This window comes from Copadichromis virginalis, linkage group LG7 (genome assembly GCF_057382275.1).
Source record: "Copadichromis virginalis isolate Kocher_CV1m ecotype Utaka linkage group LG7, C_Virginalis_male_GT1.1, whole genome shotgun sequence".
NCBI lineage: Eukaryota > Metazoa > Chordata > Actinopteri > Cichliformes > Cichlidae > Copadichromis > Copadichromis virginalis.
This window is the reverse complement of record NC_140624.1, coordinates 31,754,527-31,777,695: the sequence shown is the minus strand read 5'-3', so window position 1 is coordinate 31,777,695 and position 23,169 is coordinate 31,754,527. Positions and strand designations below refer to the sequence as shown.

Below are 23,169 nucleotides of genomic sequence, written 5' to 3'. Positions count from 1 at the left end.
TCTCTCTCTCTCTCTCTCTCTCTCTCTCTCTATCTATCTATCTATATATTTTTAAAATATATATATTTTTAAATATTGTAAAATATTGATTATACAAATATTACTTTCTCATCATAACGGTGTACATTTAAGAGGAAAAAAATGTAACTTACAGAGGTTATAAAGAAAAAGTCCTAAATTTTCACTTTAAAGTCATACGTTTGTAGTAATTTTCGGATATTAAAGACACATATATACAAGACGAAATAACTGTGATTTTATTTTTCAGTTGCTTTTAACACTTTTAACAGCTGTCTTTTTACTCCAGCACGTACACCACTTTTAACTACTAGAAGGGGTGAGATTTAGAGAGGAAAACACACACAAAAATGCTACATTCTTTGTAACATTTTTGCAGGTAACAGCTGGTATATCCGGCACAGGTGTATTGAGACGTGCTGACCGATAGAGGGCGCGCAGGATGCGCAGTGTGTGGCTGCGTTATACGTTAGCTCATCACATGACTGTCAGGAGGAAAAATAGAGCAGGAAGAGAGTTTTCTTTCTCTTTGTTGTTGTAAACATTTAGTTTTCACAATAAGACGGAAGAGCAGCTTTGTGCTCTGAAGATTCATGGATCTAAAAAAGTGCAATTCTGTTTCTGGGTGGTGACGGTTCACTTTCATGGTGCTGAAACCAAAGAAAAGACCAAGCCAAACTTCGCCTTAAATTTGCTTCATTTAAAATAATCTGGATTCTCCTCCGAGGTACGTAAATGTTAAGACGTGATTTTATGATTTATTATGTTATAGCATAATGAATGTTAATTCTGCCTGCATTTGGCCTGTTTAATGTGAGAGATTTTGTGTAATAGTGATTGTAACGTGTTCCAGTCGATTGTTCTGGTGGCACACTTGATGCTAAAATGAAGCTAACTGCAGTTCCTGTGTCTCTTCAGATTTACAATAATACATTTTCTGAAATCAGTCAATGTTGACATCGTTTGATGTTTGCTGGGATGGATTGTGAATCTGAGTTTAAACTTACATTTGCCGTGTGTACCAATTAAAGAGATTTTCAAATAGAGTCTGGCCGAAGTGTTTTTAGCAACAAAAAGCGGTGGAGGAAATCCAAATAAAACGGTTACATTTACAAAAATGATACTTTATATTCTGCTTCAGACTTTTAAGGATCTAAAGTACACTTTCTTTTTTCTTTTTTATAACTGTCGACGTCCCGCTGTGGATGCATAACGGTGATCTAATGTTGTTTTAAGTTAGCGGTCAGTGCATGAAGAGGAAGTGTTTTAGGTGAATTATTGCTAATGGAGTGAACGCTACTGAAGTTTAAAAAGAAATTGAGCAATATTACCTTTTACCTTCTTCATCCTTTAGTTGAGAAAAGTGACATTAAGTGGGTTAGATTGTCATGTTAATATTGTGATGTCAGTGTTTTGAAGTCTGTTAAATAATCGCTGACATACAGTAACTAAATACATTTACTCAAGTAGCTCTGCCTGTTTCACAGCTCAAAATAATCCTTTTTTAATTTTACTGTCTACTGTTTCATGTCACTTGTCTCAAACAACCTGCTTTAGCTCCTCCTACTTTAAGCCACCTTTCTTCTGATTGGCTGTCTTCTGTAAACAGAAATTCTGTGGCGAGATGACTAGAAATAAGGAAAATAGGTCCGCTTAATCTACTAAAATGTGTAGGAACTTTATACTGAGTAGCGGTGAAAAAGAGAACATTCTGTCTGCTTAAAATAATGTGCGGAAACTTTAAGGTGGTCTGAATCCTTTCTTCATCTACCTTATTTCTAAACATTTTCATGCAGTGATGTTTATAGACTTTTATTCTGAAGAAAATGTATCTGCACACTTAGTAACCTCAGTATTAGCAGAGGTTGTAAACTAATGTACCAAAAATAGCCCCCTTCAGGCACCCCCCCCCCCCCCCCCCCTGCAAAAAAAAAAAAAAAGAAATCCCTGTGCACCTGTGCAGGTGCATGATCAGTTTCCTGGCTGGCTGACAGGCCACAAATGGTTCCTTCCTCTCACCCTCAGCACTGGAGCTCCATAAAATTATGTGCCGAGAGCAGGACTGTTCTCAAATAATAATGCATCTGCCCACTGGTATGAAATCAACCACCTTTCACCTGGTATAAGGAGAGCAACTTTGAGCTGAACTCAGGAAACCGAGGGGACCATGAAAAAACAGCAGAGTATTATTCTACCCTCTCAGTATAAATCAGGCCTAGGTAGAGAAAGTGGATAACTTCAAGTAACACCCTGCTGAAGAAATCCCATCAAGGCTTCTACAACCTCATGCGATTAAAGTACTTCAAACTCCTGCTCAGGGCGCTTAGGAATCTCTGCACTTCTGGGAAGGGTGCATCATTCCCTGGGCATGACCACTTATCCATCAGGAGGGTAGTTGATTCAGCTGAGAGAAGAGGATGTGTACTTCAGATGATGCAGATCTAGAGCCGGGAGGATCGCGGGAGATTCTTCCAGCCACCCTAACAGCTGACTGCCATTGGGGAGACACTACTGTGTGCTGTTTATATGCTGCCAGCACAGAAACAATATGGAGAAGCTTTGATCTTCATGCCATCAGACTGCTAAAGCCCACACCACCCACTACCTACACATTACTCAGCTACTCGGTGAGATCAATGGTTTGAATGTCTGTCAGCTAATATTAAAAGAAAAAGTTGATTGGAATTCTTGTGTTTATGTCTTCTTCTTTATTTGTGTACAGCCAGAGTGCTGGATATTATACTTGTATAAATGTGTATGTAAGAAATAATCTTAAAACCTGAAGTTAAATGTCTCTGTCTTTATACTTTCAAAGAACCAAATGACTACAGTAGACACAAACTGAATAATCATAATAAACGCTGACTTGTTCCCTGTAGGGTCAGAGGTCACCATGGGCTCTGCAGTGGAAAGGACAGATGAGCATGTGAGGGAGTATCTGATCTACCGTGGCTTCACCAACACTCTGAAACATCTGGACAACGACATAAAAGCTGACAAGGAGAAAGGCTTCAGGGTATGGCTGGCAGAAACGTTGTTTGATGTATTTCTGTTTCCTCACAGCCTCACAGTAAAATAGTCACATCATCTGGAAGTTGGAGAAAGGAGCTTGCAATGGTGTGAAGGGTTAACGAAAAAAGCTGCTATTTCAGGTTTTTGAAGACGTTTCTTCTTTCAGCAGAAAAAGGACACTGAATAACTTTTCATTATTTTTGTGCTGTGCAGGTGGATAAAATCATCGATCAGCTGCAGCAGTTTGTCCAGAGCTTTGACCTGGCTGGTCTGAAGGAATATTGGCTCTACCTGGATAAACGTCTGTTCAGCAGACTCGAGGATGTTTACAGATCCACCGTCAACAAGCTGAGGATCAGCCTGTACAGATACTACATCATCAACACCGTGCAGGTATCACCTCATGGAGAAATCAGACATCCTGCTGCGTGTTTCTGAAACAAAGATTTAAAAATCTATCTCGTCCTTCCAGAAAGGAAACCTGGAGAAGACTCAGGAGTTTTTCCAGAAGCAGGCGTCAGAGCTGCAGGGTCAGGCTGAGTGGCGTGATTGGTTCATCCTGCCATTTATCTCCTCCCCTGAGCAGAACTCCGCCTTCTGTCAGTACTTCTCCCGCCAGTGGTCTGACACCTTCCTGGTTTCACTGCATAACTTCCTGTCGGTGCTCTTCCAGTGTATGCATATCCTTGAGTTTGAAACACACAGCCAGCCTTAATATTCAACATGCTCTGACAATTTAGAGGCGGCCGCACTGATCTGCTGGAATTCAGTTTTCAGTCCTTAACTTGTTTCCCACCTCAGCCTGTCCTCCTCAGCTTCGATGCTGAAGTCCAGAAGATGACCTGCCTGATGGAGGAGAACGAACAGCTCCGTCAGCTGGTGAGAGAGTGCATTTCATTTTAAATTAAATCAATTTTGCATGAATAATGCAAATGTAGATTTGTTCAAAAAAGCTACAACTGATCCCGTCGTTTACTTTTAATCACCCGCCATGCAAATTAAGTCTCATTATTTAGCTTAAAAATTAATTTCAATGGGTTTCCAAAAGTTCTGTTTACTAATTAAAATCAAATCAAATCCTATTAATTCTCACTGTATTAATCCCATGATTTGGCCACCACTCCGTGCCACTTTATTAGGTACACCGTACTCCATTGAACCCCCTTTTGCCTTCAGAATCACTTAAATTCTTCATGGAATATTTGACAAATGTCCTCTGTTAGGTGGATATCAAGTGACTGTGGAGGCCATTTAGTATAGTGAACTCATTGTCCTGTTAAAGAAATCAGTTTGAGATGATTTGAACTTTGGAACATAGCAAATTGTCCCAAAACATCAATTGTAAAATGTTACATTGTGCTTGCGGAAATGGTTGACAGCAAGGCTCAGGTAGGCTGTGACATTTAGTTGTTACTCATTGGGCCAAAAGTGTGCCTAGAAAATAATCTCCACACCTTCCTATCGGCTTGATGTAGCTGAGGCACTGACCTAAGCAAGACATTTCGATTGAGAAAAGCCACTCAGAGGATATTTTCTACTCTTCATCCCATTCTCTGTAAACCCTAGAGATAGAGGTTGCGTGGGAAAATCGCAGTAGATCAACCTGGCACCACCAACCACGCCACATTCAGAGTCAGTTAAATCCCATTTGTTCCTGATTCCGATGCTTTGTTTGAACTTCTGCCGGTCGTCTTGACCGTGTCTACGTGCTTAATTGCACTGAGTCGCTGCCATGTGATTGGTTTATTCCATTTTTGAACTAACAAAAAGTTGGACACTAGTACTTAAAAACATAGACTAAGTGTAAAAGTTTTTTCATGAAACAAAGTTTTAAAATGTGATGTGCTCCATGCTAAGCTGTAGTCAGGGTAGACGTCTGACCTGTCTGCTGTATCTTCGCCAGCTGTTCGCCCTGCAGACGGAGAGCCGGGATCAGAGGGATAGAGATGAGATGATCCACCACAAGCTGCCGACATACGTCCAGAACATGGACCGACTGGGAGACACTGAGCTGTGAGAGACTAACATCACTGTCTTTACTGATGACTAACCACAGCAAAGATGGCTGCCATTCTGTCCATTTTTAAACACTGCCAACATCATGATGCTTTTAACCATCAATAGTCAGCTCATTTCTAAAATTAATGCCATGCTTTAGTATTTTTATGGAAAAACTGGCGTATTGTGCTTGTATTTATCACTTTGAAACTCTTAATGTGTTTTGTGCTGTGAGTTGCAGATGGCAGCCATCTTAAACCTTAAAATATTAATCAAGATTTTTATCCATTGCAGCTTTGTGGTTTCGTTTGTTTTTATTTTGTTTTCTTAAGTTACATTTTAACACAAAGCACAGAATGAACATGGACTGATGTTAGCATGGTTCAGGCCTAAATGACAACTAAGGTTGTTGCACTTTTTGTGACAGTATTTATTTAATAAATGACGTAACCTCATATTTTCATATTCAGGCACTTTAAATCAAACAAAACTGAGTTATTTTATATTTATCCATATAAAAAAAACTATTTAAAACCATATTTTAGCTAACGTATTGTTGCCAAAAATGCCAAAATATTTATGCTGTTGCAGTATTTAAACTGTGTGCTGTAATGCGGTTGATGTTTCACAATAAACAATTCACCTGATGAATTGTTCCATTGAGCCATTTTTTTTTTTTTTTTTTTTTGTTAAACTTCCAGGCGATCGATAGACCGGGCCAGCAAATACACTTCCCCAATAAACTTTAAAATACTCTAAAAAAATGTGATTGACAGAAGTATCTTTTAAGAAGTTAGTTAAAGCTCCTCATCTGGATCGTTGACGGGGCTTGAATCGATGTTGGACCCGATCTGAAATGGACCCAGAAAAAACCCAAACTCAACACACTTTTTATTTTAATGGATGCTAAGAGGTTAGTTGGCTGATGATGGCTGATGATAAGGCAACCTAACTTTTGCAGTAAGTGTTGTTAGACAATTACACATTCATTATTTCCTCTTCAAATGAATAATTCAATGCATGATGGTGATAAACCACACCCACCAAGTATTATACACAAAAATGGTCTTGACAACAAACACATGGTGACCCATTTGGTTCTGAAGTGGACTGAAGAAGACCTCTAACAAGAAGCCCTTGGATCCATTCATTTTCTTCTGCTTATCCAGTTCAAGGTCGTGGCTGTGCTAAAGCCTGTCCCAGCTGCCATAGTGCCACAGGGCAAGAGGTGGGGTTAACTCTGGAAAGGCAGCCAGACTGTCCCAGGACCAACACAGAGAGACGGACAACAATTCATACTCACATTCATACCTAAGGTTTTTGCATTACCAATTAACCTAATTCCATGCATGTTTTTGGACTCCAGGAGGAAGCCAGAATTCCTGGAGAAAACCCACGCAGATACTGGAAGAACATATAAACTGGAACTCCGCACAGAAAGCCTGCAACCAGATGGTGGATTTGAACCCAGGGCGTTCTTGCTGTGAGGCAGCAGTGCTAACCGGTGAAGCAAAATCCTCGTGGTTCTGAAGTGGATTTATGAAGACTTTTACCAGGGAGCACTGACTTGATTTTCTACTTTTTTGGAGTAACTAAAATACAGTAGACCCAAAAAGATCTTGACCAGAGATCACTGATAACAAAGCCACGATACCCCACTTGATTCTGAGTAACTGAGAAGCCTGGGGACCAATAAAGATCTCTACCAGGAAGCAAAGGAGCCCTGGCAACAAAGACTATGTCTCCCACCTATTCACAGGAAGAAGCAACACATCTTTGGCTGAGGATCTCAGACTGCACATAGGTTTTTGGGCCAACCCCCCCTTCCTCAAAAAAAGCTACTTTCGTCTGTGCCCTTGTCAGAAGAGGTCACCACAGCTCTGCATCTTTGATTTGGCAGTTTTATGTTGGATTCCCTTACTGAAACAAGGGGATTTGTGTCTCAATACACTAAAATCTCACGCACGGTTATGAAGAGAATTAGAAAAATTCTTCAAAATTGAAAAACCAACTGGTAAGCATAGTAGTAAGGGTAGAAAAAAAGAAGTTTTTTAGGCAGTCAAAAGTCTAACCTTATTTTTTACTTACTGAAAATATAAAAGTTTTAATGACCTAAGTATCTTTGATAGTGATTGGTCCATTTATAGAGGTCTCTTTTGGAAAGTCATAGCAAGACTGGACAGAAATGGCCTGTCACACCTTTGTTTTGATATGGTGCAAACAGTGTTGTTGCTTCATAGTGAGAACTGCTCTATAAGTCCAATGAACAGCAACCGGCGAACCAGCAGCACGGTCATTGAAACCCCACGAACTATTGATGCTCATGGGGTCGAAAGGCTTGCTGGCAAAGAGCTACAAATCATTGAAGACCTTGATGCTACTTTTTGTCAGAAAGTGTCAGAACACACATAGTGCAGCTCTACTTGTTGAAAATGGACGTGTATAGCTGTAGACCAGTCAGTTTACACATGTGGACACCTGTCCACCAGCGAATGTTCACCCAACTGGACAAGTGAGCAGTGCAAAAGGATAAATGCCAGATGCATGTTCATCATGTGCTTAAAAAGGAAGAGATGGCAATTATGTGATCAAGACAAGTCGGCATAGCCAGTATGATATCTTGGGTTCTGGTGTTTATTGTGCTCACTTTAACTATCCAAAAATTGTCGCAAAACTCATACCCTTTCATGGCAATGGCATTTGCTGATAGCTGTGGTCTCTTTGCTTGGATTCACTGTAGTAGTATGCTGTTTTAAAACTTCCTTTCTTTTATTCTCTTTGTAGGGACTTAGTGACGAGCCAGCGAGCTGTCAGCACTGCCACCACCCCTACCAGAAACTTCTTCTCAACATTCCTACCACAAGGCAGACGAGCCCCAGGGAAACCAATGCAAGCCATCTCTGGGTCCTCACCAAGCCAGGCAGCAATGGGCAGGAAGGACCCACTGAGTAATCAGGTGAGCACAAGGAATTGCCAAATTCACAGATTTAAAAAAAGACCTTGACTCACAGACTGGATGGTTGTTTTTTTAACAAAATTGGGTTTTTTGCAACTAGTGAGTCAGAGACAGGTCATCTTATGTTCAAAAGCTGATGATTGTATATGGAAAGTGAAAGACCCTTCACTTTAGAAATTTGGTACTTGGGACAGTATACCTTCTTCTGAGTTACCATCTCATCAGGAAGATGATAAAGACTAACAAACCCTAATAAAGAAATGTCTCCAACTAGTTGGACTTTGATGCTAGTTTCTAATGTTGGCCTAGCAGTCTACATAGTCAAATGTATGGGGTATCTGGTTGTTGTTATGGGCTATTTGGCAACATGTACAACTGTTGTAAGAGCTTGGATTGTATTGTCAGTAACAAGTCAGACTTGTTCCTGTTGGAACTTAGTTGGGGAGATTTGGACACCTCTTATGTGAGGTGTGTCAGGCACACACAGGAGACTCCCAACACAGATCCAGGACACACCAGAGAGGTCAAGTCTTTTAATTGGCTTGGGAAGATACAAAAAAAGCTGAAGTCAGGAGTAAGGGAGGCCTAGGCATCTTTGCTTATACTACCAATGTGATCTGGACCCAGATTAGTGATAGAAAATGGATAGGAAATGGCAAAGATTCATGATGTACAATGGGCGGTAACCAACCTGTCCAATAAGAGATGTCTGTTAAGGACTCTGCAGCAGACTAAACTTCACACTGATTCAGGATCGAGGCTTGATTGGGTTCATTGGGTGTGTCCATTAGTATAATAAATATTGGGTAATGAATTTGATATTTTAATTATTTTCTACCACAAAGTTTGAAAATCATTCCCTCAGAGAGTAATAGCAAGCTGCACTCGTGTTCCAGTTTTCTACATCTACGGTTGTAATCATTTCCATCTTTTTTAGCCTGTGAAATCTAAAGAAGCAGGCCAAGTTAAGGAGGTGAAGCCAGCATCTACCCAGTCATCAACCAGTGAACCAGTGAGCTCCCAGTCCCAGCTGTCTACAAACCAGTCAGGGAACCAGAATTCGAGACACAAAAGAATCCAAGATCATGAGAAGGAGAGGAAGGAGCTTTTCTCCAAACCACCACCACAGGTATAGTTGCATCCTTTAGATATGCAACAAATGCGATGCCCTTAGTCTTACCTTACCTGTGGAGGTAAAGGTCAGCTATGTTCAAACAGTTTTGCGAGTGGTCAACCTGCACTTTGAATTAGTATGCTGGAAGACAATAATTTTTTGGTCTGGTGAGCCCTTTCATGTGTTATCTTCAGACATCAGAGAAGAAAGGGGAGCTGGGGGAGGTGGAGCCTCCCATTGAGTCCTCAAGTGAACCTACCGATTCCTCAAACAGCAGAAGCTGCGGTGCAAGCCAAGAGGAACCTCCCTTCATTAAACTCAGCCAGGAGGAGTACGGAGAACACCACTCATCCATCATGCACTGCAGGTCTGTCTGTCACAATTCACCCACTTTAAGGATAAAAACAAAAACTCAGCCTTAATTAGTTTTTTTTTCTTTCTGTTGCCCTTCGCTTGTTTTCAAGGGTTGACTGTTCTGGTCGCCGTGTCGCTAGCTTGGATGTTGACGGAGTCATCAAGGTAAACCTGCATTTCATAGTCTTCAAGCTACAGTATTCTAACAGCATATACTGACAGGAAAACTCATGAAAGACTTCTTCCTCTGCCCCTCCTACTCCGTCAGGTGTGGTCGTTCAACCCCATCATGCAGACCAAAGCCACCATCATGTCCAAATCTCCTCTAATGTCTCTGGAGTGGGCCACCAAACCAGACCGACTGGTAGCAGTGTTTACTTTCAGATACATTGATTTTATAAATATTCTGATAAGGTAACATTTTACCATGCACTAGGTCACCAATGATCCACCTAACGTTACGGTTAGGATTTCGTTACTTGTTTTCAGACAGTTGTCTCTAGTGCAATGCATACAGAACAATTGCACTGCCAAAATTAATTTGCAAGACTTAATTTGAAAGGTAAAATCTCTTAGTTCCTTGATATTTGCCTATTTAGCACTAGTCAAAACAAAAACCCAACCCTAAGCCTAAACCCCAAGGTTGCTTGTGACCTAGTTGATACACCAAACACATCTGTCCAACAGTAAAATGTATGTTTGCATGTGTGTGTGATCAGTTGTTATTAGGCAGCGGCGTTGGCACAGTACGGTTGTATGATACGGAAGCCAAGAAGAATCTCTATGAGATGAACATCGACGAGGCTCATCCACGGTAAACCTGCACCCTGGAGCTCCTCACTAACATAATTAGGACCAATTTCTGCCTCTTTGTTGGCTTTGTATTGCATGAAAGTGCCTCCTTGCTGAGACAAAAAAAGTGTCTAAAAGCTGCAGCTCAGGAACTCAGAAGTTTTTATGGAGCGCTAAACTGAAAATCTGATCCAAACGTGGTTATGTTTCAGTATCAGTAATGTTGTTATGTGCCAAAATTAATGTTAACCCATCCGATAGTGATGGAGCTAAAATGGGCGGTGCTCTTTTATTTTATTACATTATAATTACATTACAAATTGAATGGAACTACGTCCATAAACTAGATTTACTGTGTCTTCAACAGTCGAGGTCATCTCCATATGAGAATGTATTTTTCTGCCTTTCAGTATCTTGTCTTTAGCCTGCAGCCCCAGCGGTTCATCATTCGTCTGTTCAGCTGCAGCTCACAGTCGATCTGGAAGTGGCGAGTCTGCTCCTCGACTTCCCATAACGGTGTCTGGTCAGCTGCTGCTATGGGACACCAAGACTGTCAAACAGCAGGTGGTTAACTGATCATTTAGCTAATATGTCTGCACATCAGTCCAAGACCAGGAACAGGAACCACTGGGTTTAAAGAATGTGTATTTAAAACCCCAGCTGTAGCAGAAAACTGGAGCAATATAAACTCCAACTGCACAGACTGAGTCAAGGCGTCCAGTTCAGGTAGCTGACGTGAAGCCTCAGGGAGCTAGCAGCTCAGAGGGCAACCATGTGTTAATCAAAGTGGCCACACCCTTAATTTTAAGCTGCAATGGGGGTCAAAATGGTTTATGTATAAACACATTCATACACAGTAGTGTTATGACCTTTAGAGGCAAAACTGCTTTTTAGCAGGCTGTAAATGTATTTATTTCTCCTGTAAAGCTGGACGTTTTACGCCAAAAAGGTTCTATGGCAGGGGTGGCAAACTCCAGGCCTCGAGAGCCGGTGTCCTGCAGGTTTTAGATGTGTCCTTGATCCATCACAGCTGATTTAAATCGCTAAATTACCTCCCCAACATGTCTTGAAGTTCTCCAGAAGCTCGGTAATTAACTAATCATTTGATTCAGGTGTGTTGACCCAGGGTGTTATCTAAAACCTGCAGGACATTGGCTCTCGAGGCCTGGAGTTTGCTACCCCTGGTCTATGGGACTGATTCACTGCTAGAGTGAGCCTCCAGTGGACATGATTAGAGCTGCAGTTTTTGGCACTTCAGCCCTATAGGTGCTGCTTAAACTGTGTTTGCACATTTTAAACAGGCTACCTGACTGCTCTGGCAAACCTGAAACCTGTTTCCAAGAAAGGTTTGGGTATTAACTCAACTTTTCCTCTGTTATGTGCCTGCCTATGAGCTCCAATTCAGTTTCCTTGACAGTTACAGTTAAACTAGTTAAACTGCTCTTTTTATTTCCTGCCTATAGCATAATGTTCTGACTTTCTGTCTTTCAGCTCCAGTTCTCTTTGGAGCCAGAACCAGTAGCCATAAACTGCACAGCCTTCAATCACAATGGAAACCTGCTGGTGACTGGAGCCGCTGACGGAGTCATCAGACTGTTTGGTCTGCGTTCATACTCGATTCATCCAAAGATTATTTTCAAGGAGGATTAATCTGTGGCCTCTTTGCTGTCACTTACCAAAACCCAAGTAAGTTAAATACATTTCTGTCCTCTGTCTTCTGTAGATATGCAGCGGTATGAGAGCGCGATGAGCTGGAGAGCTCATGATGGGGAAGTTTACAGTGTGGAGTTCAGCTATGATGAAAATACCGTCTTCAGCATCGGAGAAGATGGCAAGGTGCGTGAAAGCCAGAACTAGTGTAGCTCCGTCTGTTCTCCTTATGTTACTCAGGAAAGTCAAGAAAGTGTGTGTGTGTGTGTGTGTGTGTGTGTGTGTGTGTGTGTGTGTGTGTGTGTGTGTGTGTGTGTGTGTGTGTGTGTGTGTGTGTGTGTGTGTGTGTGCGCGCATGCAGTTTATCCAGTGGAACATCCATCGCTGTGGGGTTAAGCAGTCGGAGCAGATTTTACCTCAGGACGCCACCGGGCCCTTCGTCCTGTCGGGGTACAGCGGCTACAAACAAGTAAGCAGACCTGCTGGTTAATTTTCAAGACAGCACTTCATTTGATTTCATGACCAAAGCTCGCTAGAAAACATTGAATTCTACAAAGCAAATTAAACTCTGTTCATAAGAAAAATTTTTTTATAGTTCAAAGAAGTAAAATCACCAAAGTAAACAATTTGGGGTGCTTTTTTCTAACTTGGTGATATAATTCTTGTTCAGGTTCAAGTCCCTCGAGGTCGACTCTTCACGTTTGACTCTGAAGGTCAACACGTCCTGACCTGTTCTAGCTCCGGTGGACTCATATACAGAGTGAGTACACCTTCATGTCTGTCTGTAAGTAAGTAAGCAAGCATTCTTTAATGCTTTAAATGTGTTTTGTATTTTAAAAAATTTCCTGGTCCCCTCTCTTCCAGCTGGCCAGTGGGGAGTCAGCTCTGGAGAGGGTGCTGTCACTGGGGGGGCATAAAGCACCAGTGGTGACCGTCGACTGGTGCTCAGCAGTGGACTGCGGCACCTGCCTGACAGCCTCCATGGACGGGAAAATCAAACTGAGCACGCTTCTAGCACAGAAGTCCTGACTGGGGACCTAACGGAGGTCCTCTGTTCTTGTGTGTCTGTGCAGAGATGAAAGGAAGACTCGAGGAATGTTTCATGATACAAACAAACCTGTTTTTAAATCAAATTAGGATTAAAATCTCACTGAAGGTTCTACCGTAGAGCTCGTTTCTTTTGTTAAAGCTGTATTTGTTGGTGTTTTCAGGCCTTTGGGGAGAAGAAAAACTCCTCAGCAGTCTCACAGACACTCAGCAGCATTTGAAGTGTTTGAGTCAACAGCACCTCGACCTCTTTCAGGTACTTGAAGTCGTTTCATGGAGAATTGAATACACCTTTCTAAAATGTCTTCAAGAACCTAAACAAGAAGTCCAGTTGCTTTAATCTCAAGACCTTTAGACTGCAATGATCTGGATGAGTGAGAGACGCCACTTGGATTGATTGGAATAAGAAACGTCCAAGTTTTTCTTATACGAGCCAAAATGTTACAAGTAAATATTTGGAGGATCACTCTGGGTTTTTATTCCCTTAACCTAAACCAAATAAATAAAATAATAATAGAATAAAATAAAAAAGGTAATAAAGTAAAAGAAAAAGACCTATCACAAGAGAAACTGTACACTGAATTTGTTTTATCCTGTATTATGTTTGATTTCATTCTTACAGATGTGTAGTGTAAATAACAGAATCATAACAGTTTTGTACTTTTCTTTTCTTTTTGTTTCCAATCAGTAAATTTTCACTTTAGCTTTTTTATTTTGTTTGTTTTGGGCTTTTTTTTAGTTTCAGTGTTGTTTTTATAATGAGGGCAAAGGCATGTGAACTAGCTACATGTACCAAAAACACCACTTTAAAAAGGTGGTGTCTGAATGACTCACAGTGACATCCGAAACGCTCCCAGCCTTCCAAATGTTTGTGTTTACAAATGTGACCTATATGACTGAAGCCTAATTAATCTCTTATTCAGTTTAGATGTAATGAAATGTGACATTTACAGTTGTGGTCATAGGTTTCCACACAGTCATCATGGGAATGAAAGTCATGGTAATTTTGGGCTTTTAATTAATTCTTTTTCTAGGGTGGAATGATTATACAGCATATATCTTTAATGACTTTAAAAACTCATAGGTGTGAATGAGGGAGTGAAACAAATGGATGGATGGACTTTAAAAAACAAGAACTGGGTGCACACATTTGAACTTATCCCAACAGGGTCAAAAGTAAACATACAGACTCAAATATTTACATACACCCCTACTAATATTTGGTAAAATGTGCTTTAGACTAGAAGGTGGCTTACAACTAACGTGAGGAGTGTATTTAAACACCTGACCACACCTATAAATAAAATTAACATTGATGTTAGCCACAGTCACTTCCTGTAGATTTAGATTTTATTTATTTTCATAGATTCATATTATTATTTTATTAGTATACAATTTTCTTTCCCCAGACTATTTTTTTTTATTTAGTGGAAAGTGTTAGGAGTGCTAGGATAATTTCTGCTCAGTTTGCAGGTGTAGCGCCTGCTCTTCGCCGTAGGGGGCGGTGTGTACGAATGCGTGCTGTAGTTATTTTTAGAGAAGAAGCAGAAGCCACAACAATAACACACAGGCATTTTCAGGGACTGAAAATCCTTTAAATGTGACCTTTTCAGCGCGGATTTTCTCAGTGTAACGTTTGCAAACGGTCCGTTTATGTGAAAAGACTCCAAAATAATTCCGCACGAAGATGAATTCAGGCGCCATGTTGCGTGTTTCAGCGAATAAATAGCATGTCGTTAATGCGAGGCTAGCTGCGCCGTTAGCCTGCGTGCACCGAGCCCGGTTCTGCTGTCGCTTTTCCGTTTCATGTCACTACTGTCCGGTACCGCGTGCAGACATGGAGAGTTTGTACAAGCGGAAAATGTTCGCGTCCATGCGGAAAACCAAAGTAGCCGCATCGAAGAAGCGGCAGATCGGTCTGCCCGCCTCCATCCTGGACGACAGTGACGAAGGGTCCTTCTCGTCGTCCTCCTCCTCCGGATCACAGTCCGACTTCCAGAGCTCTCCTGAGGACGACAGCGAGCATGAGGACCGGGACCGGAGCGAGTCCGGGGGGACCTCCAGCGACGACAGCCGCTCTGTCACCCGCAGGAAGCGCTCCTTCCTGAGAGGCGACGACAGCTCTTCGTCGTCTAGCCGCGGCGACGAGGATGAAGAGGACGACGATGACGACGACGACGATGAGGAAGATGACGACGGAAGTCACACGAAGAGGATGGTCCAGCCGAGGAAGAGGAGCCGGCTGCAGCGGCAGGACGAGTCGGACTCGGACCGCGCGGAGGAGAAGCGGAAAGAGGACGCGGAGAAGGCGAAGAGGAGGCAGAGACACAACAAGCTGTTGGCGCTGTCCCGGAGGATGAAGGCCCGCATCCCGAGCCGGAGGAGGAGCCGCGTGAAGCAGGTACACCTGAGCGCCTGCGTCATACACAGGAGCGCAGGTACTTCTGTAGAAACACGGAAAGACGAGCAAAAAACAAACAGGGCTACCTCTGGGTAAAAGCGCAGGTATATGAGACAAAGTTGAAAGAATTCATGTAAGAGCGGTGTTGTGCCAAAACGTGACCGCCTGCCAAAAACTAATTTCCAATGTTTCCGTGTGTTTTTTATGTGCAACATCTTTACGTATGTTGGTAAATAGACTTCGGTGAACAAGGTTTACAAAGGGGTTATATATAAAATTTTAAAATTTAAAATTTTTTTAAGTATCTTTATAAATCTTTGTTATTGTACTTACATTATAACCAATCCGGTCCTTTTTGTCCACTTAAAATATGTTTACAGATCTATTATTATATTTGTTGCAATATCTGGTCTCCTCTTGGACAGATTACTCTTACAAAAGACATTTTTAATGTCAACGAGATTTTTTTTTTTACTGGATAAATAAAGAATATATAAAAGTCACTGCCAAAAACTGATTGTAGCTTCTGCCTTGTTACAGGAATGTTGTTAGTGGCTCAGGATGACTTGATATCATTCATTGTGGGATTCATTTGACATATATTTAACATATTATAGACCAGCAAGTTATTTATACGAGCAATCACTTTTTTGGCAAATACCGGAAAAAAATTATTTTTTTTGCAGACGATCATTTTTTGGGACAAATGTATTCACATCAAAGAAAAATGTGCTTTCAAAACTTGAACAGGAAAAATCTGCGCGTTAATCTGCAAGACGGAATAAAAGTTTGCTAAAGCTGGCAAATTTACAGTAAACTACAAACATTTGCCAAAAAAAGAGAGAGAAAATATTTTTAAAAATGTGCAAATTTACAACACAACAAAAGGTAGATTTATGAAAAATAAACCTTGGTTCATAAAAAAGCTAGAAAATGTATTTAAATTAAAGGACTGGCAAATTTAAGAGGAAAAAAATCACTTATGTGAAGTGTAAAAAAATGTACAAGATAAAATTATTTATTGTTAATAATAATTAATAACAAATAAATGTTCATTATTAATTTTGTTAGTTTTTAGAATAAAAGTTAAATGGCCAATTTATAAGAAAGAAATTACAGAATTTGTACAACAATTAGTAAATGTATTTACGTTAACAAAAACTGGCAAGTCTAATGAAAAAATTCACAAGAGAAAACAAACAGATTTATGAGAAAAAAGGGGTCAAAGTTCCAGGAGAAAATTAGCAAATTTATAATAACCTTAGAATGAATAAAAGTTGAGAAAGAAAATGCAAACAACAAAAAGAAACATGCATTTTACTGAAAAGAAAACTGAGAAGGTTGCAAAGAACACTAATTTATACTAATGGATTGGCTCATTTCCAATAGATTTCCAAGTTTATAAGAATATATTGCACTTCATACCCAATAAACCTTTATACCTCTGTGTGATGAGTAAAATGGGTTTTATTTAAATTGTTTAAGGGCACAGGAGACAAGGAAGAGTCTAAAAAAGCAGAGGATGAGGCAGATGGTGATGGAGATGGAGGAGGTGAAGAAGAAGAGGACGGAAAGAAAGAAGTGTCACGGGGAGACAAAGGAGGAAAAGAGAAAGAGGAGGAGGAAGAAGAAGAGGAGGAGGAGGAGGAGGAGGAGGAGAAGTAAGCCTGAGAGAAATAATAGCATTTAAAAATGATGCAAAAGTGTTTATCTGTACAGGACTCATGGTTATGTTGTTGCTGTGACAACGAACACTTGTAACAAGCAACAAAAAGAAGAAAAGAGGAGGTGGACAGCGTCTCTGACCCCAGTGTGAGGTACTTTTTTGCTTTAGATTGAAAATATAAACATTTGCTGATCTGCTGAGCGCTCAGTTTTATTTACATGCTGCAGATGTTTCCATGTTAATCCGCCAACAGCTGGAGGCTCCAAGCACTGCTGACCTGTATGACGTCACAAGCAAAACCATATAATGGTTAAGTTGGATTCAACCAGGTGGCCTGCACTATCAGCGTGACTTACGATTAGAGCAACATCTTTATTATAATTTATTAGCTTTTTTTTGGTTCATTGTTGTAACACTAAAAGGTTTTATCTGGGAGTGGTAGTCACAGCCTTCCTGCAGCTGTCCATCTGAAACTCACAGCCCACCAGTGAAAGGAGCAAAAACAAGTCGCCAGCATTGAATTGTCTGTGGAAAAGTTTATTTTGGTTGTATTCGGGCCATTGAAAGAAAAAAAATGAAAGGGCCTAGTTACGTGATGTAAAATTCAGGAAAAAAACAAACAAATTTACAATAAAAACAGCAATAACACATAAGAAGTGTTAATAGAAAACCGCACTTATTTGCAATCAGACAACAAATTACAAGCTTATTTTCACTGAAATGAGTCCTGGAGTAATACACAGGCCACTACATGCAGCTGGCTGTGAGGTGTGTGTAACACGTGATTAAAATAAAAACCAAAAACGTACATATTCAATATACACTTTGCTCGCATGAAATTAGCTTTCTTATAAGATGGTTTTTTTTTGTTTGTTTTTTCCTTTTGAACTAAAAAAAAATCAGCTTTTTTCTGGCCCACGTTTGGCCCTCTTGTCGCTCAGTTCTGGCATTTGGCAATCACCAGATGTGGCCCAGAAGTCATAAACACAGCTGGCAGCTGGCACAGGTGGACCTCGGCAGCCACTGAGTCACAGGCACACATCTGGGTTATATTTTGCATATTTGAACCAGCAGATGTTTTGCTACTTTAGCCTTAAAAAATACAGAAATGTGCTCATATCCTGTTGTTTTAGTCAGAGCTCTGCTTGCAAGTCCAACAAAAAGCCAGTAAGCGGTTCTCGAGTTCAGCTAGATGAAATTTGTGGCAGCAGATCAGCTGGTGAAGCTAAAACGAGAGCGAAAGCTTTCCTGGATGTCAAGCACAGAAGCTGCTTTCTTTCCTGCAAAAGGGAAGAGCTGCTTAGTGGGCGGGGCTTCCACATCACATCACTGAGTGTAATCGTTGCATTATGACTGCGTGTGATCTTTAAAACAGAAGCCGACTGAATCTCCCAGAAGGCACTGCTGTGAGTCTTTATTGAATTCTTGATGGCAGTGTTGTGAATATGCAAAAAAACTCTGATTTCACGACCCCGGAGGATTCTGAGTATTGCAGTATTTAGAGACATTCAGTAACCGACAGCACTCTGACTCGTTTCTGTTGCACTTTCCTTCTTTTTCTTTCATTTTTTTTTCCTGAAGTTGAGTTTGATTGTTTGCCAATCTTTTCTAAGTAAGTGTGAAGGCCTCGCAGACAGATTTATTTATTTATTTTTCTTGTACAGCAGCTTTTTAATCTGTTGCTTTATCTTTGAAAAAATATTTACATATTTTGATAGTTTTGTCCGTCTGCTATCTCCAGCCGTCTCTGTTTCTGTTATTACATTGTCAGCTAAATACCTTTGAATGTTGAACCACACAAGATTTTTGAAGACTTCCTGCAAGTTCACTTTGCTGACATAATAATATCGTTATACTTACTTCCTGGTACACTTGCAGTATAGTGGTTGCCCATAATAAATCACAGATAAAACCAAATTATTTGTCAGTAACTGCATTAAAAATGCCTGCATAGGTTCTCAGTTGTGCAGGTCATGGTAGTCTTGAGTGCTTAAAAATAAAGTAGTTGACACTAGGGCTGCAGGATTTTGCATAAAATGAGAATCACGATTCTCTCACGATTCTCTTTTCCAGTATAAATATTTATTGCACTTATTAGCTGCACATCAACTTCGTAACAGTTGAGACTGAACATAAAAACAATAAATAAACATAAAAACAACAAATGTCTCAGGTTTTGTTGTTGCCGCAAAATGTTGTACTGCTTGAAATTCCGTCTCCACTGTTGCTCGACGCTGCGTGTATAGAGCAGGTAGTGCAACAATAGAAAAACAGTTGCGGGACGGCACTGTGTAGCGTTTGTCTAGGGTGTTGATCATTTTCCTAAATCCCTCGTTTTGCACAGTGTTGATGGGAGCCATATCTTTGGTCAGGTGATAAGTGATAGCCTCCGTAATTTCTTTGTGCCTGCGGGAGTTCGACGTGTATAGGGAAGCGCTGTATAAGGTTCCCGTTATTGATGTTTGGGTGGTTGACCGGGACGGATTTTCTCCTGTCACTTTCTCGTCATCCCTGACTTGCTCTCCGTTGTTTTTTCCCTGCTAATTTTAGCATCACACGGCACAGCTTCTGTATCACGTGGTATAAGGCTCCGCCCTTGTCATTTGTTGAGCAGGAAGAGTGAGCGCTTGTTTTCATGCAGATTACGTCCCGGATCAAAATGCGGTACAATCGTCGCCGTCTTTTTTTTTTTTTTTTTTTTTTTTTAAATCGTTGTCATTTGGAAATGAGATCGCACATAAGTATGAATCGAGATCGCGATTTTCTAACGATTAATCGTGCAGCCCTAGTTGACAGTACTTGTCTTAGACAGGTGCCACCTTTTGGACTCAGTGACGGTAATGACACATGCCATTTCTCATAATTTGAACTGGAAAAGCCTCCTGGATGAAAAATGAAATGGCTAAAGAAACCTAAAGAAGTCCTGTTGCCCTTTTTTAACCACTCAAATCTGCTTTAAAAAAAGCTCCAGTTAGCTAGGTGATGGTTGTGCATTTGTTATGAAGGTTGGAAAAACTCGACAGATACTGAAACAGTTTTCTTGTATCAGACTCCAAAACATGTTTATTTCTACTGTAAAATTGGGCATTTAACATGAGAGATGGGGGAGATTAACTTGCTTTTGAAGCCTCAAGTGGACATTAGAGGAACTGCAATTTTGGCATTTGAGCACTCGCTTCCTGGAGTTACCAGGGGTCATCACTTGGTATGTCATCATGAATGTTTAAGTTGGCACTCTGTTGTTGTTGTTGTTAGATTACCAGTGTTTAAAAGGCCCAAATATATGAGCTCGTTGTGATGTAAGAAGTCAATGAGGTTGTTCTTATGCTACTTTCTGGTACATCTGGAATTCTTTGATAAATCTCACATACATCTTCTGATGATCGATTGGGCTTATCATCATATTTGTGTGCTAAACTGCCAATTATCAGTTTGGCAGAACTTACTGCATTTAAATCAGAAGTATTATGCGATATTCAGTGGCAGCTGTTTAAACCCAAACAACTTTCAAATGACCAAGACTGGTTGTGATGACATGTTACCTGTACCTCTCAGTGGTCACTTGTTGCTGTGTATTTACTATTTTAAGACTGGTACACTCAACTTTATGGTAGCTTTTTGCCATACAATTCAACACTAAGTAATTAGTAACATGTGCTTAGTCATAGTCATCAAACAGGCTTTTGGCGTCACCTTATGATGGTAGGGGTGCATTATAAAAGTTGTGTAAAATACTTTTTTTTTTCCTTCCTTTTCTTACAATTTCTCTTAGAGCTGACAGTTGAAAAGTCATGACCTTTAATTTTTAGTGTCCTTGTTTAAAATAGGCTTTTTTGGGCTTTTTGACAGATAGCACATGGTGCTCGTCCAGGATTTTAACCTGTAGTCCAACAGCTACTGGATCACTCCGGTGACCTGTTGATATGTTTGTGCAGTGTTTAAAGAAACGTGACGACTGTGGCAGTGAATTTCATACAACTGACAGGAAGTATGGACAGAACTATCAAAATAAGATTCTAACTGTGTAAAATAAAGTAAAACTTCTTTGATTTTTGACTATGTTTGATCTGAAATTATGGACATTTCTCCATCACTAAATTTTGTTTGCAAAAATCAAATGATCCCACCTGGTTCATTTTTTTTGGTGGGGGGTTCCTGTACATAGAAATGTGGGTGAATTATCCCAAAACTATTTTGTATTTTTCTATTTATTTCTTCCTTTGTAAAGTCTTCTAAAGGCCACAGGCATGTGCTAAAACAAAAATGGACAAATGATGAGAAATTTCTCTTTCCATCCTTCTTCTTAAATCCTTGCTTCTCCTGTTTGTAAAGCTGCATTCATGTGCAATCGTAATAATAGGAAAAAACACATGATGTGTCTGAACCTCAGCAGCCTCCGTCAAAGTTGGTGAGAAACTCTGAATGTTTTTAAGTTGAGTTTCCAGCTGCTAAAGTTGAACCCACAGACTGTTTGAGAGCCTTGTGACTCTTGTTTCTTTTGAGATAAGGACTCAGTATGGTATACAGTGTAGTGATAATACACACACATTATAGGTACTTATCAGTGCTGTGTATTTACCTGTTTCCAGTGTATTCCTGGTCTTTTGTTGCTGTATAAAGCTCTTTAGACCAACTCACGGTGTTGAAAATACCTGTTTTAATAATAAAGTTTCTTCTTTTTTGACCAAGAGATTATGTGTTGAAAGTCTTTATTTATCTAACACATAATGCATGAATCTACAGGTCTGTGCTATGAAATAAAACATTACGTCTTATGGTAATTTCTGCAATAATAAATAAAAGAGGACAAATGCACTATCCTATATTTGTGAAATTCTTTTGTTACAGCAGTTAAAATAATAATGAAAAATTATAATACAAAATTGATATTTAATTTGGTAAAATGTACTTAAATTGTGTTTTTTCTAATATTTTATAGTCCTTCACATTTATTCTATACTGAACAGAAAATAATTGAAATTAGCACTTTGTGTCAGCTTCTTTTATTTCAAAATGTGCTAGTGAAATAAAAAGACTTGATTTGATTTTAAATGTAGTATTTAAATTAAGGCTCATAAAAAATAGATAGATGTAAATATAATTTATCTACCTACCTACCTATCTATCTAGTTAATTTTTTAGGGTATGAGTCCTTTTCTGCCACTTTTCAGTTTGGGGGTCCCACAGGGCTCAGTTTTAGGGCCTTTGCTTTTTGCATTATACTTGCAGCCCTTGGGTACCATCCTTAGAAGGCATGGAATAGCCTTCCACTGCTATGCTGACGACTGCCAGATTTATTTGCCTCTGGAACAGAAAGATGCCTCCTCCATTCAACCACTTTTGACATGTCTAGATGATATTAAAACTTGGATGGCCCAAAATTTTCTAAGACTCAATTCAAGCAAAACTGAGGTGATTGTGTTTGGTCCTAGTGGACCTTGTTACCCCTCCACTATTGATTTGGGACCCCTGGCAGAGTATTTTAAACCTGTTGTCACTAACTTGGGTTTTAAGATGGATAGTGATTTTAAATTGAACACTCAAATTAGGGCTACTGTCAAGTCCACTTTTTATCACCTAAGGTGATTGGCAAAGCTAAGACCTATTTTATCTCGGCCACATTTTGAAACAGTAATCCATGCTTTTATTTCATCTCGTTTGGATTACTGTAATGCACTGTATTTTGGAGTTAGTCAGTGTCTTCTCTCTCGACTGCAGCTGGACCAAAATGCTGCTGCATGACTTTTAACCAGAACCCATAAGAGAGAGCATATAACTTCTATCCTGGCTTCACTCCACTGGCTGCCTGTTCATTGTAAAATTTTAATGTTTGTTTTTATATCTTTAAATGGTCTTGCCCCAACTTATCTCTGTGAGCTTCTTCGTGCTTATTCCCCTCCTAGGTCTCTCAGGTCAGCTGACAAGCTGCTCCTGGAGGTACCCAGGTTTAAGAGGAAGCTCAGAGGGAGCAGGGCCTTCTCTATTGTTGCTCCAAACCTCTGGAACAATTTGCCTCAGCACATAAGAGAGGCTCTATCATTGTCCACCTTTAAAGCCCATCTTAATACGCACTTTCACTCCCTGGCTTATGACACAGTCTGATGCGGACTTTTTGTATGTTTTAGTTTAATTAAATTTGCATTTATTTACTTTTTATTGTT

The 23,169-nt window shown here is 40.1% G+C and overlaps 2 protein-coding genes across 5 annotated transcripts; both read left to right on the top strand.

Annotated features, from left to right (window-relative positions):
• The first annotated feature begins 360 nt into the window (after positions 1–360).
• wdr91 (WD repeat domain 91) lies at positions 361–13,651 on the top strand. 2 transcript variants are annotated; one of them, XM_085463050.1, is made up of 18 exons: positions 361–745; positions 2,898–3,034; positions 3,244–3,423; positions 3,503–3,710; positions 3,827–3,909; positions 4,934–5,043; positions 7,813–7,984; positions 8,922–9,113; positions 9,293–9,465; positions 9,563–9,617; positions 9,721–9,816; positions 10,172–10,266; positions 10,655–10,808; positions 11,736–11,844; positions 11,968–12,080; positions 12,256–12,363; positions 12,565–12,654; positions 12,759–13,651. In XM_085463050.1, exons 2-18 carry the CDS (start codon positions 2,912–2,914, stop codon positions 12,921–12,923), a joined length of 2,226 nt encoding a protein of 741 aa, XP_085319176.1. In that variant the 5' UTR covers positions 361–745; positions 2,898–2,911; the 3' UTR covers positions 12,924–13,651. The 2 variants fall into 2 exon arrangements, with proteins under 2 accessions (XP_085319176.1, XP_085319177.1); XM_085463051.1 differs by lacking the exon at positions 361–745 and adding an exon at positions 1,944–2,645.
• An 807-nt stretch (positions 13,652–14,458) lies between these two features.
• Positions 14,459–21,698, top strand: LOC146705397 (uncharacterized). 3 transcript variants are annotated; one of them, XR_014921360.1, is made up of 3 exons: positions 14,459–15,342; positions 16,828–17,159; positions 17,262–21,698. XR_014921360.1 is itself a non-coding variant. In XM_085463060.1 (2 exons), exons 1-2 carry the CDS (start codon positions 14,779–14,781, stop codon positions 17,005–17,007), a joined length of 744 nt encoding a protein of 247 aa, XP_085319186.1. In that variant the 5' UTR covers positions 14,459–14,778; the 3' UTR covers positions 17,008–21,698. The 3 variants fall into 3 exon arrangements, 1 of the variants encoding a protein (XP_085319186.1); XR_014921359.1 differs by having other exon boundaries at positions 17,236–21,698; XM_085463060.1 differs by having other exon boundaries at positions 16,828–21,698.
• The last annotated feature ends 1,471 nt before the right edge of the window (positions 21,699–23,169 follow it).